The following is a 13,053-nucleotide window of genomic DNA, read 5'->3' on the forward strand; positions in this document are numbered from 1 at the left end:
TTTGGAGACTCAAGTTAGCAATGTGGTTTTGGAAGACTCTCCTCCACTCACCTGGGTACACTTGCATCTCAGGAGCGGGCCCGTCTGGAGGGAGAGCTGGAGGACCAGAGGGTTCGCCTGGAGGCCGAGTTGGAGCAGGAGCGCGGCCGGCTGGAGGCCCTGCAGGGCAGTCTGGAGAGGGGGGAGAACCCTCAGCTGCTGGCCATGCGGCAGAGGCTCCAGGCCCAGCACGAGGCCCAGCTCCGCACCGCCCGCTCCACCATGGCCACAGAGGTCAAGGAGCTCAACGCACTGCTGCTGCAGCAGAGTGAAGCGAGGCTACACGACGCCCACACCCGGTTAGTACTGGAGTTATCTATTATTACCATTACATTGAGGCTTGCATACATGACAGTCATGCCAGGTCAATACCACAGTCCAGTATCAATAATGATTAATACTTGACACCGGTTTTGACCTGGCTACTAGTGACCTGGCTATTAGTGAGGTGAGGTTGCATCTGCAAAATTGTCAGTAATGATTTGTTAAGCTAAAGTCTTTGTATGAAATGCGCTGTGTTTCATAGTTTGACAAGACTGACAGTACAGGTTCAAGAATGAGAATAAATTCTCTGACTAAGGCACTCCAACTTAAAATGTCTTATCAACTTGGCCTACATGGACAAATAAAAAAAACAAAGGTCACGCGTAGCGGCATGAGTGCCTTCTTCAGGCTGACAGTACCTTTGTTAACTGAAGTCTGCAATAGTGTAACACAATAATTGATATAATGCAGAAGGTAATACAAACATGGATTTACATGACTTTGCTTATTACGATCCTTCAGACTGCTAATCCTGTGTGTAACTCCTATTCCACTGTCCAGGTTCCAGGAGGAGAGGAGGGAGCTGGAGGAGAGGCTAGCCCAGGAGAGGGCCTCCGCTCTGGGGGAACTCCGGCAGAAACACCAGGCCGAGCTGAACGCCCTGAAAACGGAGATGGATAAACTGACCGCTCAGATCGAACGGCTGCAGCAAGAACGCCAAGACCTCACGCACAAACACCAGGAGGAGCTAGACTCCCTCTCCTCCAAGCACAAAACCGCTTTGGAGGCCCTGCAGAAGGAGCTGAACAGCAATCACAGAGCTGAATTTGACCGGTTGGAGGCTGTCCTTCAGGTGGGTCTGGGAAGTGCAATCAACCTCACCATATTAGAATGTGCATCATGATAAAGAGGTCACGATCCGTGTTGCGATATAGGAGCTCTCCTCCAACACAATTCAGACATTTCAAAGACTTGCTGCCCAAAGCCAACCCAAAAGATACATTCTGTTGGTTTATATCCACTTACAAGATATAAATAATATTAAGTCTGAGCATTTTATTTATTTCTACTAGGGCTGGGATTTGGCAATGACCTCCACAACAAAATGCGCGTCACAATACAGGGGTCATGACCTGCGATGATGTATTGCGATATTAATGTTTTGACCACACCTCTTCCCTACAGGAGGCCAATGAGGCTCAGCTGGAGGCTAAGGAGGAGGAGTTAGTGCGGAGACACAGGAAGGAGAAGGATGAGCTGGAGGCCAGGATGCTGGGCAACATGGACACCCTGGAGAACACCTACCTGCAGGTACATACTGTACGCATGTCCTCATAATATGACCTGAATGAATGAGAGTATTCACAAAAGAGTTCAGTTGTAAGCAAGTGGACTTGAAAAGTTTCGTTCTTCCGCAAAAAATGTGAATTTCCTGCGTTTTTGCTTGTTTGCCTTTAGGAATTGTCACTTAAAAAACGTTACATTTCAGATTTAAAAAAAACATGCTTGTATAAATACGGTCTGAACTTTACTATCGACCCATCTGTAGGAGATCCAGACGGTGAGGGAGGAGAAGGAGGCGGAGCTTAGACAGCTCAGGGCGGAGCTAGAGGAGCAGCACAAGGCAGAGCTGAAGCAGATTGGAGCAGAGCAGCTGTCAATCACAGAGGAGCTGAGGAGGGAGCTGGCCCAGACGCACCTGGACAAGTTCAACGCCATGGCTGCAGAACTCCAAGAAGTGCACCAGGTAGGGGTGGTGTGTGTGTGTGTGTGTGTGTGTGTGTGTGTGTGTGTAGTGTGTGTGTAGTGTGTGTGTAGTGTGTGTGTAGTGTGTGTGTAGTGTGTGTGTAGTGTGTGTGTGTGTGGGATGTGGGGCGTGCCAGTTGAACACCATGGACACCACAAGCCCATCAGGTGGGGGTGTGCGTGCGTGCGTGTCTGCATCTGCATGTGTATGTGTGCTAGTTCAACACTATAGCCACAGAGAACAGACACTGTGTGTGCGTGTGCGCGCCCCCACCTTTTTGTGTGAGTAAATGTACCTGCATGACTGAGTGTGCACGTGCCTGCCTGAGTGTTTGAGGGTGTGCATGTGCCTTTGTGTGTATTGGCGTGCGTTTGTGTGTGTGCGCGCGTGTGTCAATGTTTGGGAAGTTGTTTATGTGGAGGTACAGTATAATGCCTTGGTGTAACTGAAAGAAAAATACAGTATATATTTGCAGAAACGGATTTAGAAATGCATTAATATTAAATCAGAAATGCTCAGAACTGGTGAAATGTCCTGCAACCACCTTCTTTTGTTGTGCATTTGTCTTCTGCAAGAGGCCTACATGCATGTCATCCATTTTATTGCTTCTAATAAGCCCCCTGATCCGATCTGTCTAATGGCACCCCCATTACCTCTACTGCTATTCCAGGGAAATGAAAGGGGGATATGTCCATAATTGTGTGTGTTTGTGTTTGTGTTTGTGTGTGTGTCAGAGAGAGTGAGCATGGCTGTATATTTTTGGCTGTGTGACATTATGTTGCTTAGCATCAAGCCTTTCCCCTCAGTCCTAATTAGACACACATACAAGCCACACGCGCATACACACTAATGTTGCATACAGAGACCCTCAATAATATAATCACACACACACACACACACACACACACACACACACACACACACACACACACACACACACACACACAAACTCCCTGAGCACCTGCTTGGAAAGAGACACTCCCCCTGATAATTAGATCCTTTGTTTTGTTTGCATGGGGGAGAAGAGGGACCGACTGTGTGTCTGTGGTTTACTGTATGGCACAGTCGTGCTCATCCAAATGAATAGTCTGGTATGGGGGACTCGGCTGAACAGGTACTGTAGCATGCTGTCTGTTGTATTAGGTCTCAATGGCTTTTGTTCATGGTATAGTGTAGTGTTAGCTGGGGCAACGTTTTTGAGGAAACCATCTGAAAAGGGAAGCTTAAAGGAAGTGTGTGTTTGTGTGTTAGAGAGACTGTGAGGTTGGTCAAGTCTTGTTAAACTCACACATATGTGTGGCCATGGGGATTTTGTCCAGAGTTTTATATCATGTTGAAGGGAGTGTATTATTGTGTGTTTAAGGTTGGCCTAGTTGGTTTTTAAGCTCCAGGCTACAGAGTCACTGTTATCTTTGACCGTTATAGATAGGTGTATTACTAGTGTTGACGGACAGCATTCTTGTTCACTGGTAGAGTGAGAGATTATGCGCGTGCGGGCGTGTGTGCTTGCTCACTCACTCGCTGGCTTAGTGTGAACTTTGCCACCACAGGGGAAGTTGCAAGTCATGTTTTCTTTTGAACGGAGCAAGGGAGGAGAGCGAGAAAGAGGAGGAGAGTTGAGTGACCGAGTAGGCTAATGCTTACAAGAGCAGAAGTGTTTTAGTTCCTCAGTCAGTCTTTAGTGCTGGATGGTGGTGTTTCCTGTTTGGCAATGACCGGCTGACTCTCTTGGTTTTAGGTCGGTTTTAAATGTCTGCTCCATCTGGTTATTGTTGAGACACTGCTTTCATTTGTTAAGGGTGCTTTTCAATGTATCTTTCTGCTTTGTTTCTTTTTCATATGCGTGTGTGTGTGTGTACTGGTGCTCTGATTCCAAGCACTGCTGCTAATATGCCAACATGTGTGTGAGTGGATGGTGTGCTTGTTGCCCCATGCTGAATTTGATGGTGGCGTTATCCCAGGCCCAGTCTGAGCACTGCTTGTATACTAACGTGTGTGTATGTGTACCCCCAGGCTGAGCTGACTGAGGCCCTGTCCCAGGCCCAGGCTGAGCACTGCTCTGCTCTGGAGGCCCTACAGCAGCAGGTGCTGGAGCTGGAGGATCAGCACAGCGCCGCCCTAGTGGAGGTGCGAGACATGACGACCAGCGACCGCCAGCAGCTGCAGCAGCAGCTGGATGCCGTGCGAACGCACCACCAGCAGCAGATGCAGGTAGGAGGGAGAGACAAGTGTGTCTTTCGCCTGGCTCTGTTGCCTAGCTCTGTGCGTTTTGGTGTGCTTGGTCAGAGAGCGTGCGCATTTGTCGATGTCGTGTTTCAGTCAGAGTTCCTACTTATCGTGGAATTCCTGGAATATCATGGAAATTCAGTAGAGTATTTTCAGTCATGGAATCTGGCAATTTTGCCTTTGCAGTCAGGGAATATCATTGATGATGTATGCTAGTTTGCTTCCCGCTCAACAACATTGTTTTGCAACATTGTAAAATGCACAACATTCAAGGGAGTTGGCCGGAAATGGCAACCTGAAAGTCTGGGTAACACAAATGGACGTTTCTTTCTTTTAAAAAAAAATGTACATAAAAAAAATCTGATCACTGTTTCTTTTTACGGGAGGTCATAAAAATTCTACTTCATAGTGAGGGAAAGTCATGGAATTTTATTGCTGACTTGGATTGGGAAGAACCCTGTTCAATTGTGTTCAAACGTTTTTACGTGCTGAAGTATGCGTCAGGCATACAGCCGTGTATACTCCATGATGCATATTATGGGGCGTATCAAAAAATGTTATCCAGGAGCAACGTGGGCCGGTGTGTTTTTTGTTGCATGTTGACCCATTGAAGTGCTCTCAAAAGGCATTTAGGCTGATTGGGATTTAGTTTTTAATCCCTCTCAAAGCTACCCTGAGGTGTTTCAAAGCTTTAAAAATATCGACCTGCTTTATTGGTTGGCCCCTTCCAAGGTCTTATTTCTGTGTGTGTACGTGCATGTGTGCGCATGCGTGTGTTCCTGTGTGTGTGTGTGTAGGAGTTGAAGGGAGCTTCATGGCGTGAGCAGGAGGCCTTGCGTCGGGAGCTGGAAGAGGAAGCGTCTCGCCAGCGGCAACACTTCCTGGAAGAGGTGGAGCTTATGAAGGCCCAATCAGATGAGCTCATGCAGCAGAGGGTCGCCCAGATGAAGGTAAGGGCCTGTGTCAACGAGCGAGCAGAACTGTAGACTGCAAGGGGCTGCTGAGGGTGGGGGTATGGTTGAGCTTGGTAATTGAAGGGCGTTCAAGGCCCTTTTTTTTTAAATTAATTATGAAAAAAGATGGTGGATATTAATGTGCAGGGTTCCCACTGGTGCTTGAATTCCTTGAAAATTTTCAAGGTTGTGAAAATGCTTGAATTTTTGGTGAAGTGCTTGAAAAGCCTTGGAATTTGTGTCAAAAATTGTTCAGGTACATCAAAAATCTGAGGGAGTGAGATGTCAGATGGGATTTGCCTTTCGACACCCTAAAATTGATGAGAATGCAGGAAATTGCATCTTAAAAACTCCCCATCTTAAAAAGACCCCCACACCCCTTCCCGTGACTTATTGAAAGGTGCTGGAAAACTCAAAATTTGGTGCTTGAAAAGTGCTTGAATTTGTTCATGAAAAAGGCGTGGGAACCCTGTAATGTGCGATGTACCCCACATATACCAACCTGGGGTCTGAGACACCGCACACTTTTTTCACCCCTGACCAGTTCACATGCCAGTATACTGTTGTATACGAGGGTGAGATGTTGCACTGTCCTGGGCCCATACATATGCCAGTGAGACACCAAATTTCCTGTCCAATGTCATGTTACTATATTAATACGATGGACATCTGAAATGATCCCACTAGCCAAATAAAATGACCTCGCAGGCCAGATTTGGCCCCCAGGCCTACGTTTGGCATCCCTGTCTTAGATTGTGCTATGGCCACTCCCATTCTTCAAGCTGTCCAATGGGAACCAAGTAAGGAGTCAGCCAGATGAACGGTAACTGAAGCCTGTAGTTAGGACCTCACTGGAGATTAACCATCCTATTGGCTTAGATTGTGCTATGGCCACTCCCACTCTCCAAGCCGTCCAATGGGGGGTCAGTAAGGGGATTAGTGAGGGGTTAAAGAGGCTTTTGATGGAACATCTGGAGGTGAGACGGAGCCCACCACTCTAATGCAGCTCTCTGTCAAGTTTAATCCTTGTCACTCCACCCCTCGCTACCATTATATCTCTTTGTCAGTCTCTGTCTCTTTCACTCACTCTCTCTCTCAAATGCTTTCACTCTCACTCTCTCTTCATTCTCTTCAGCAGCTAGCTCAGCTCACCTGTAATGGCATGAGATTTAGCGAGGCACACGAGTGCATTTACAATACGGATCATTGAAGAGCATGCCACCCTCTCCCGCCTCCCCCTCCCCCTTCACTAATCCCACATATGGGACCAGTGCGTGTTGTCACGTGAATGACAGACAGTCAGTCAGTTAGTTCTGCCGTTATTTCCACTCTGTTGTTTGAAAGTGCTGGAGCGTAGTTGAGATGGAGACGGCTTAGGTGGTGGTGGTGGCGGCATTTGGTGAGGACTACAACATGACTGTGAACCGCATCTCCAATGGTGCTTTGCGTGTCGTTGTGCGCCCGGCCACAGGAGGAGAGTGAGCGGGAGCGACGGGCTGCCGTGGAGGCGCAGGAGGAGGAGAGGAGGCGCGCGGTGCAGGAGCTGAGCAGGGCCCAGGAGGAGGCGCTGGAGGAGCAGCGGGGCAGGCTGCAGCAGGAGAAACAGCAGCTGGAGGAGACGCACAAGGAGAAGATGGACACGCTCAGCACACAGCTGCAGCAGCTGGACACAGAGGTGGCTCAGGTAACTAACACACACACACACACACACACACACACACACACACACACACACACACACACACACACACACACACACACACACACACACAATAGACATGCTGTACACACTCACACACTCTCAGGCACACAAACACCACCTACCTACACACACACCATGGACACACTCGATACACAGCTACTAGCAGCAGCTGGACACAGGTGGCTCAGGTAACTTATGTGCACAGATTCACTCAGAGGTGGCACAGGCAGCGAAGCCACACACACGCGCACGCACACACACACACACGCACGCACACACACACACACACACACACACACACACACACACACACACGCGCACGCACACACACACACACGCACGCACACAGTCACTCGCAAACAAGGTGTACAGTGTCGACTTCTCAGCTGCAGCAGCTAGATATTAAGTGGCACATGTCACGCACACGCACACGCTGAGAATGATTCAGATGATAGATTGGAAGTGTGTGCCAGACTTGTTGTCCTCTTGTAACTCCCTCGTCAGAGATGAGTGGTATGTGCTGCCCTGGCACCCACACCCCCTGGTGTGGGTGGTGTGCATGCATGCATGTGAGTGGTCCACACAGACGCAACCCAGATACTCCCAAGTTCATTTGATATGTTTGTTAGCATTGTGAGCCTCCGTACAAGGGCTGAGTTCAAAAGATCGAATTGCGATCCAATATCAATTCACGCTCAAAAAGTGTGATATCGATTCACAACTTTGTGGATCGATCTTTTGCAGATAATTATAGGTGCTATTTTCTCAACCACATCCTTTAGCTCTCCTCCACATTAATTTAGGCTACATGCACAAATACACATGGCCTGTTCAAGTAAATAGTGCCACTCTCTTACCACCTTTGTCTCTCATACCAAGTTTTCCGCTTCTTTCTCTCATACCAAGGCATTTCATGTTTGTGTGGGCATCAAATGCTGAGATATTTAGGTTTTTGGAGCCGGTCTAAGCATAATGGGTTAAAGTGACAACTGAGCAATACAGAAGATCGATATCGATATCGGATCGTGGATCGAATTGGATTGTGACCTTCTGGATCGGAATCGAATCGATCCAGGATTCTCAGCCCTACTCCGTACCACATGGACTGAAATGCATGCACGTAGCTGACCCTATCCCTCCTCTGCCTTTGCCAGGACCCCCCTAACCCCTACACGCACGCACGCACGCATTTACAGGTGTAGTGTTCAGGAGTATGTGTGTGTGTCTTGCTATGGGGCAGTATTGGGAAAGATGGAGCAAGAGGGAGAGGGAACCCTGCTTTCTGGGGCACACACACAGACGGCAGTAAGTAAGTGAGGGAGAGAGGGAGAGATCTGCTAGGCCAGTGGTTCTTAACCTGGGGTGCGGGCACCCCCTGGGGGTGCGCCAGAGATTTCAGGGGGTGCGCGGAATTATGTTTGGAAGCAGAATTGTAGTCACGACCTCAACACAAACATTATAATTAGGCCAAAATAAAGTATTGATTAATGTCTAAAGCAAGAATTATTGTAATTAATCACTTAAAATCATTTTTTGTGCGTATGCATGTGTAGACGTTTGGGTTGGGGGTGCGCGGCTTGTCTTGGGCACAGGTTAGGGGGTGCTTCAAGAAAAAAAGGTTAAGAACCACTGTGCTAGGCTGTCTGTGGTGCAGCTGTGTTGGAGTGTTTCAAGCCTGGTTAGAGTGTGAGCCGTCACACTACACTGGCCATGCCAAGCCTGGAGATGGGCAGGCAGGCAAATCATTATGATTAACCTGGCCTGTCACCCATCAGAGTGCATGGCACGCACGCATGCACACACACACACACGTTCCCTGCAATCAGTGCCAAATTTGGGAGATGGTTGACTATGCAAGCCTCCCCCCCAGGGTGTGTGTGTTGTGTGTGTTGTGTGTGTTGTGTGTGTTGTGTGTGTTGTGTGTGTTGTGTGTGTGTGGTGTGTGTGGTGTGTGTGTGGTGCATATGTAGAGGCTAATTTCAGCAGTCTGTTTATGCGCCCACTGCTCCGTAGTGATGGAGATGAAGCTGAGCACAAGAGTGTGTGTGTGTTGCCATGGTTTCAGCTTTGTTTGGCTTTGCATTGCATTTTTTTCCCTACTCCCCCTCTTGAGTAGTGCATTCAACGGTTGAACTGCCATGAGGGGAGTGTGTGTGTGTGTGTGTGTGTGTGTGTGTGTGTGTGTGTGTGTGTGTGTGTGTGTGTGTGTGTGTGTGTGTGTGTGTGTGTGTGTGTGTGTGTGTGTGTGTGTGTGTGTGTGTGTGTGTGTGTGTGTGTGTGTGTGTGTGTGTGTGTGTGTGTGTGTGTGTGTGTGTGTGTGTGTGTGTGTGTGTGTGTGTCCACACATGTGTTTGCGCAGGGAAGAACGAAACCCACTCCACTTTGCTCTCCGTGGAAACAGCTGTGTGTGAGAGGGAGAGGGTTGAGCAGAGTGTGTGTCAGTTGGCATAGTAGTGGTATCAGGTGCAGGCTATGAGTGGTGTGTGTTGAGAGGGCAATGTACAGTAAGATCTGTGGTATCCGTGTGGAAACAGGATCAGGATCAGCACTGCCAGGGGGCAAGAGTGGGTATTATTCTCTCTACCCTTTCTCAATTTTTTTTTTCTCACTCCTTCTATCATGTATTGTTTGTTCACTCTTCTTATCCATTCTTTCCTTTCGCTGCTCCCTTTTTCTCTCTTTCATCCTCTTTCTTTTTCTTTCCCTCCTTCCCTCACTAGTAACTCTACTCCCTCCCTTCCCAGTCATGTTATGTTGATCTGCCAGTCTGGTCTCTCTTCTTGACTTCTGCTTGTCTTCTTCTCTTTCCCCTCCCTCTGGCTAACTTGGTTGTGGTTGGTCTTTATCCAAATCAGTCTCTGTCTCACTCTCTCTCTGTCTCTGTCTCTCTCTCTGTCTCTCTCTCCCGTCTCTCTCTCTGTTCTCTCAATCTCTCTATCCCTTTCTCTCTCTCTGTCTGTCTCTTTTTTTCTTTCTTTCTTCCTTGCTCTCGCTCTTACTCCCCCTCTGAAGTTTGTGCCTGCCAGTGGTTGGGATGTTTTCAGACAAGCAGGAGCAAAAAGCCACACACTTCTGTAGTCAGCCTGTGAGGCGTGTTTATGTCTTGGAGTTCATCAGGGAATGCATGTCGACAGCTTAAGCTATTGTGTGTGTGTGTGTGTGTGTGTGTGTGTGTGTGTGTGTGTGTGTGTGTGTGTGTGTGTGTGTGTGTGTGTGTGTGCACCCTTGGTGTTGTACACTTGTTAGCGTGTGTGTGTGTGTTTGTCAGCGTGTATTTGTCTCATTAGGATGTCATGGCTGTTCATGTTGTCTTGAGAGGCGAGAGCAGCGTTTTGTTTTTGTGCCTTTCAGTTGGGCAGCGTGTGTTTGGCAATACAGTGACTGCTTTTTCCCCTCTGATCTTAGGTCTGTTTAGGCCAAAAGGGGTGTGTGTGTGTGTTTGTCTGTGTGTGTGTGCGCGCGTCTGCGTGTGCGCGCGTCTGTGTGTGCGCGCGTCTGTGTGTGCGCGCGTCTGCGTGTGCGCGCGTCTGCGTGTGCGCGCGTCTGCGTGTGCGCGCGTCTGCGTGTGCGCGCGTCTGCGTGTGCGCGCGTCTGCGTGTGCGCGCGTCTGCGTGTGCGCGCGTCTGTGTGTGCGCGCGTCTGTGTGTGCGCGCGTGCTTGCTCACTTAACCCCATCCTGATCGAACTGACTTGTGTTCTCTCTGTCTCTGTCTCTGTCTCTGTCTCTTTCTCTCTCTCTTTCTCTCTCTCTCTCTCTCCCTGTCTCTGTCTCTGTCTCTGTCTCTCTCTCTCTCTCTCTCTCTCTCTCTCTCTCTCTCTCTCTCTCTCTCTCTCTCTCTCTCTCTCTCTCTCTCTCTCTCTCTCTCTCTCTCTCTCCCCTTCTCTAGTTGCGTGCTGAGGTGAGCAGCCTGCAGGGGGAGCTGGTGAGTAAGAGCAGTGAGATGGCCAGCCTTGAGGGCATCCTGCAGCGCCACCAGAGGGAGAGCCAGGAGGGGGACAACCTCGTCACCCTGCTACGCCAGGACCTCGACGACGCCAAGCAACAGAGGTCAGAGGGCACTTAGTACTGAAGCCAAAGGGATCTTTCCATTGTCCTAACTCCCGTCCTCCATTGGACTTGTGATTACATCGTAAGACGTCATTGACGACAGTAATTAAATTCAGTATCTCACAAAAGCACAATTCAAAGGTCATTATCTTGTTCGCAGTCGGGATGTTGAATTGGAGAATATTGCAGGGATTTCTTTCTTCCTCACAGAGGCGGGACGATACTGAGGCAATATTCCACTAGCAACATGATGGGGCGGGAGGGGCTAGTTTGACTCAACCTAGATGTTGAGTTGGGGTGCTGGGTATGTCCTTGGTGTGAAACCTGTACCGTTATTTTTGTGCTGGAGTGTAGGATGTAAGGTTACATCTTATGGAAAGTGTGCAACGAAGACGTCATCTTGTTTATGTAAGGATGTTAGTGGGGGGAAGTGGGGTTAAGGGTCTAGGTGGTTGGGGGATTAGGGTAGCAGGTGTGCTCAGAATCCACTTAATGACTTGAATAAGATCAGAAGTGCAGAACTAAGATAGTCCTGTTGGGCATACATCCTGTTGGGATTGCAAGCTTTTACATGGGCACGTGAATTGTAAACCCATTTTACCTTTCCATATATTTTGTTGCAGACTTCCATGTGCTTGTGAAGTGTTGACGTGTGTTGGTGTGTATGTGTGGGAGGTGAGATGCATCCTAGAGATGAGTAGAGTAGCGTTTCACAAGAGGCCTTCAGTTCACTGCAGCAGAGAGAAGCCCCTCGGGGAGCTCACTGAGTCGGCTATATGCTTTTGCTTTTATCCAAAGCGACTTCAAATTATTTGAAGCACAATGGTATTGGTTACATTCCCTGGAACAGTGCGGGGTTAGGTGCCTTGCTGGAAGGCACCTCAGCTATGGAGTATGAGCTTTTGAGAACACTTGGTACTGGTGGGATACAACATTTCTTAGTTCCTGCTGGGTTGCAGAAGTATAGTCTCAAAGTGTTAGGAATGGTTTCTTGGGAATCTGTGGCATTTTTTTGTGTGAATTCCATTGGGAATAGTTGTGCTTGTGGAAGTATATGTGGGGAAAAATTGACGTGGGAATACGATTACTTTTGGGGATATTGCGCCAATCCTGGTTATTCCTGTGGCGTTCACCAGGCAAGTGCTGAGAGAGGATAAACTAGAGGGACGACTTTTGGGAAAAGCATTTCTTTTGGCATTCTTAATACTGGTTAGCCTGGGAAATCCCATCCCGCGTTGCACAATCGTTCCGATCTGCAAGACAGCATGGCAACTGTCCTAAGCAAGGGAGCCAATCAGAGAGTGAGGAGGGTTGAAGGGCTTAACAAATAGTAGCAAAAATAGATGGAGGATGACTGCTCCTCAAGGTTGGAAATCATGTACTATTCAGGGCCATAATAGCTGAGGGGACAAAACTACATCTGTACCTTTTCAGTTTTGCACACAGGCATTTTACACTTAAAGCGATGGTTCGGAGTAGAATCACCCTAATGCCATTTGAACCGTGACACCCATCCACCTTTACACCCGAAGTGTTTTCTGCCGCAGGCTTACATCAACAGAGTTGCCGTGTTATTCGATGTTTGTTCCGGTTAGCTTGACTCAAGCGCATATGGATACTGGGCACCGTCTCCAAACTTTCCCCACAAAAATAACATGTCATGACACCAAACTTCTGCAGTAGCACAAATATGGTCTGTACTCACGAAACGAAGCATTTGGAAGTTTGGAAATAGTCCAGGAGTTTATTATTATCAACACAAGCCGAATAGCTTCTCTGCTGCTAAAGCTGCGCCAACGTTACTTCCGTCATCTAAGACAAGCATGTAAGAGTCCTCAACGAAGCTCATAATATGCACAATGAAAAGTGAATTCAGCATCAGTATTGATAACGAAAATCCTTGTCTAATTGATAGTAGGTAACATTTGAAATATCTTTTAAGTGTTGCCAGGAAAATATAAGCCTAATCACAATTCAGTGAAAACTTTTTTAACACTCTCGTCTGGAAGTTTGTTGAAGACTTTTACGGGCTTGTCTCATATGACGGAAGTAACGTTGGCACAGCTTTAGCAGC

At 48.1% G+C, this 13,053-nt stretch overlaps 1 protein-coding gene across 6 annotated transcripts in view; it reads left to right on the top strand.

Moving 5' to 3' along the window:
* pcnt (pericentrin) overlaps nt 1-13,053 on the top strand; it is an 81,602-nt gene that overhangs the window by 33,422 nt on the left and 35,127 nt on the right. For all 6 annotated transcript variants that reach the window (XM_063211542.1, XM_063211539.1, XM_063211543.1 and 3 more), the window contains exons 20-27: nt 73-338; nt 865-1,156; nt 1,489-1,614; nt 1,853-2,050; nt 4,064-4,261; nt 5,074-5,226; nt 6,701-6,913; nt 10,819-10,979. In XM_063211542.1, the coding sequence (XP_063067612.1) occupies nt 73-338; nt 865-1,156; nt 1,489-1,614; nt 1,853-2,050; nt 4,064-4,261; nt 5,074-5,226; nt 6,701-6,913; nt 10,819-10,979 (1,607 nt within the window). The remainder of the gene's footprint in view (nt 1-72; nt 339-864; nt 1,157-1,488; nt 1,615-1,852; nt 2,051-4,063; nt 4,262-5,073; nt 5,227-6,700; nt 6,914-10,818; nt 10,980-13,053) is intronic.

Source organism: Engraulis encrasicolus, chromosome 12 (assembly GCF_034702125.1).
Source record: "Engraulis encrasicolus isolate BLACKSEA-1 chromosome 12, IST_EnEncr_1.0, whole genome shotgun sequence".
Taxonomy (NCBI): Eukaryota; Metazoa; Chordata; class Actinopteri; order Clupeiformes; family Engraulidae; genus Engraulis; species Engraulis encrasicolus.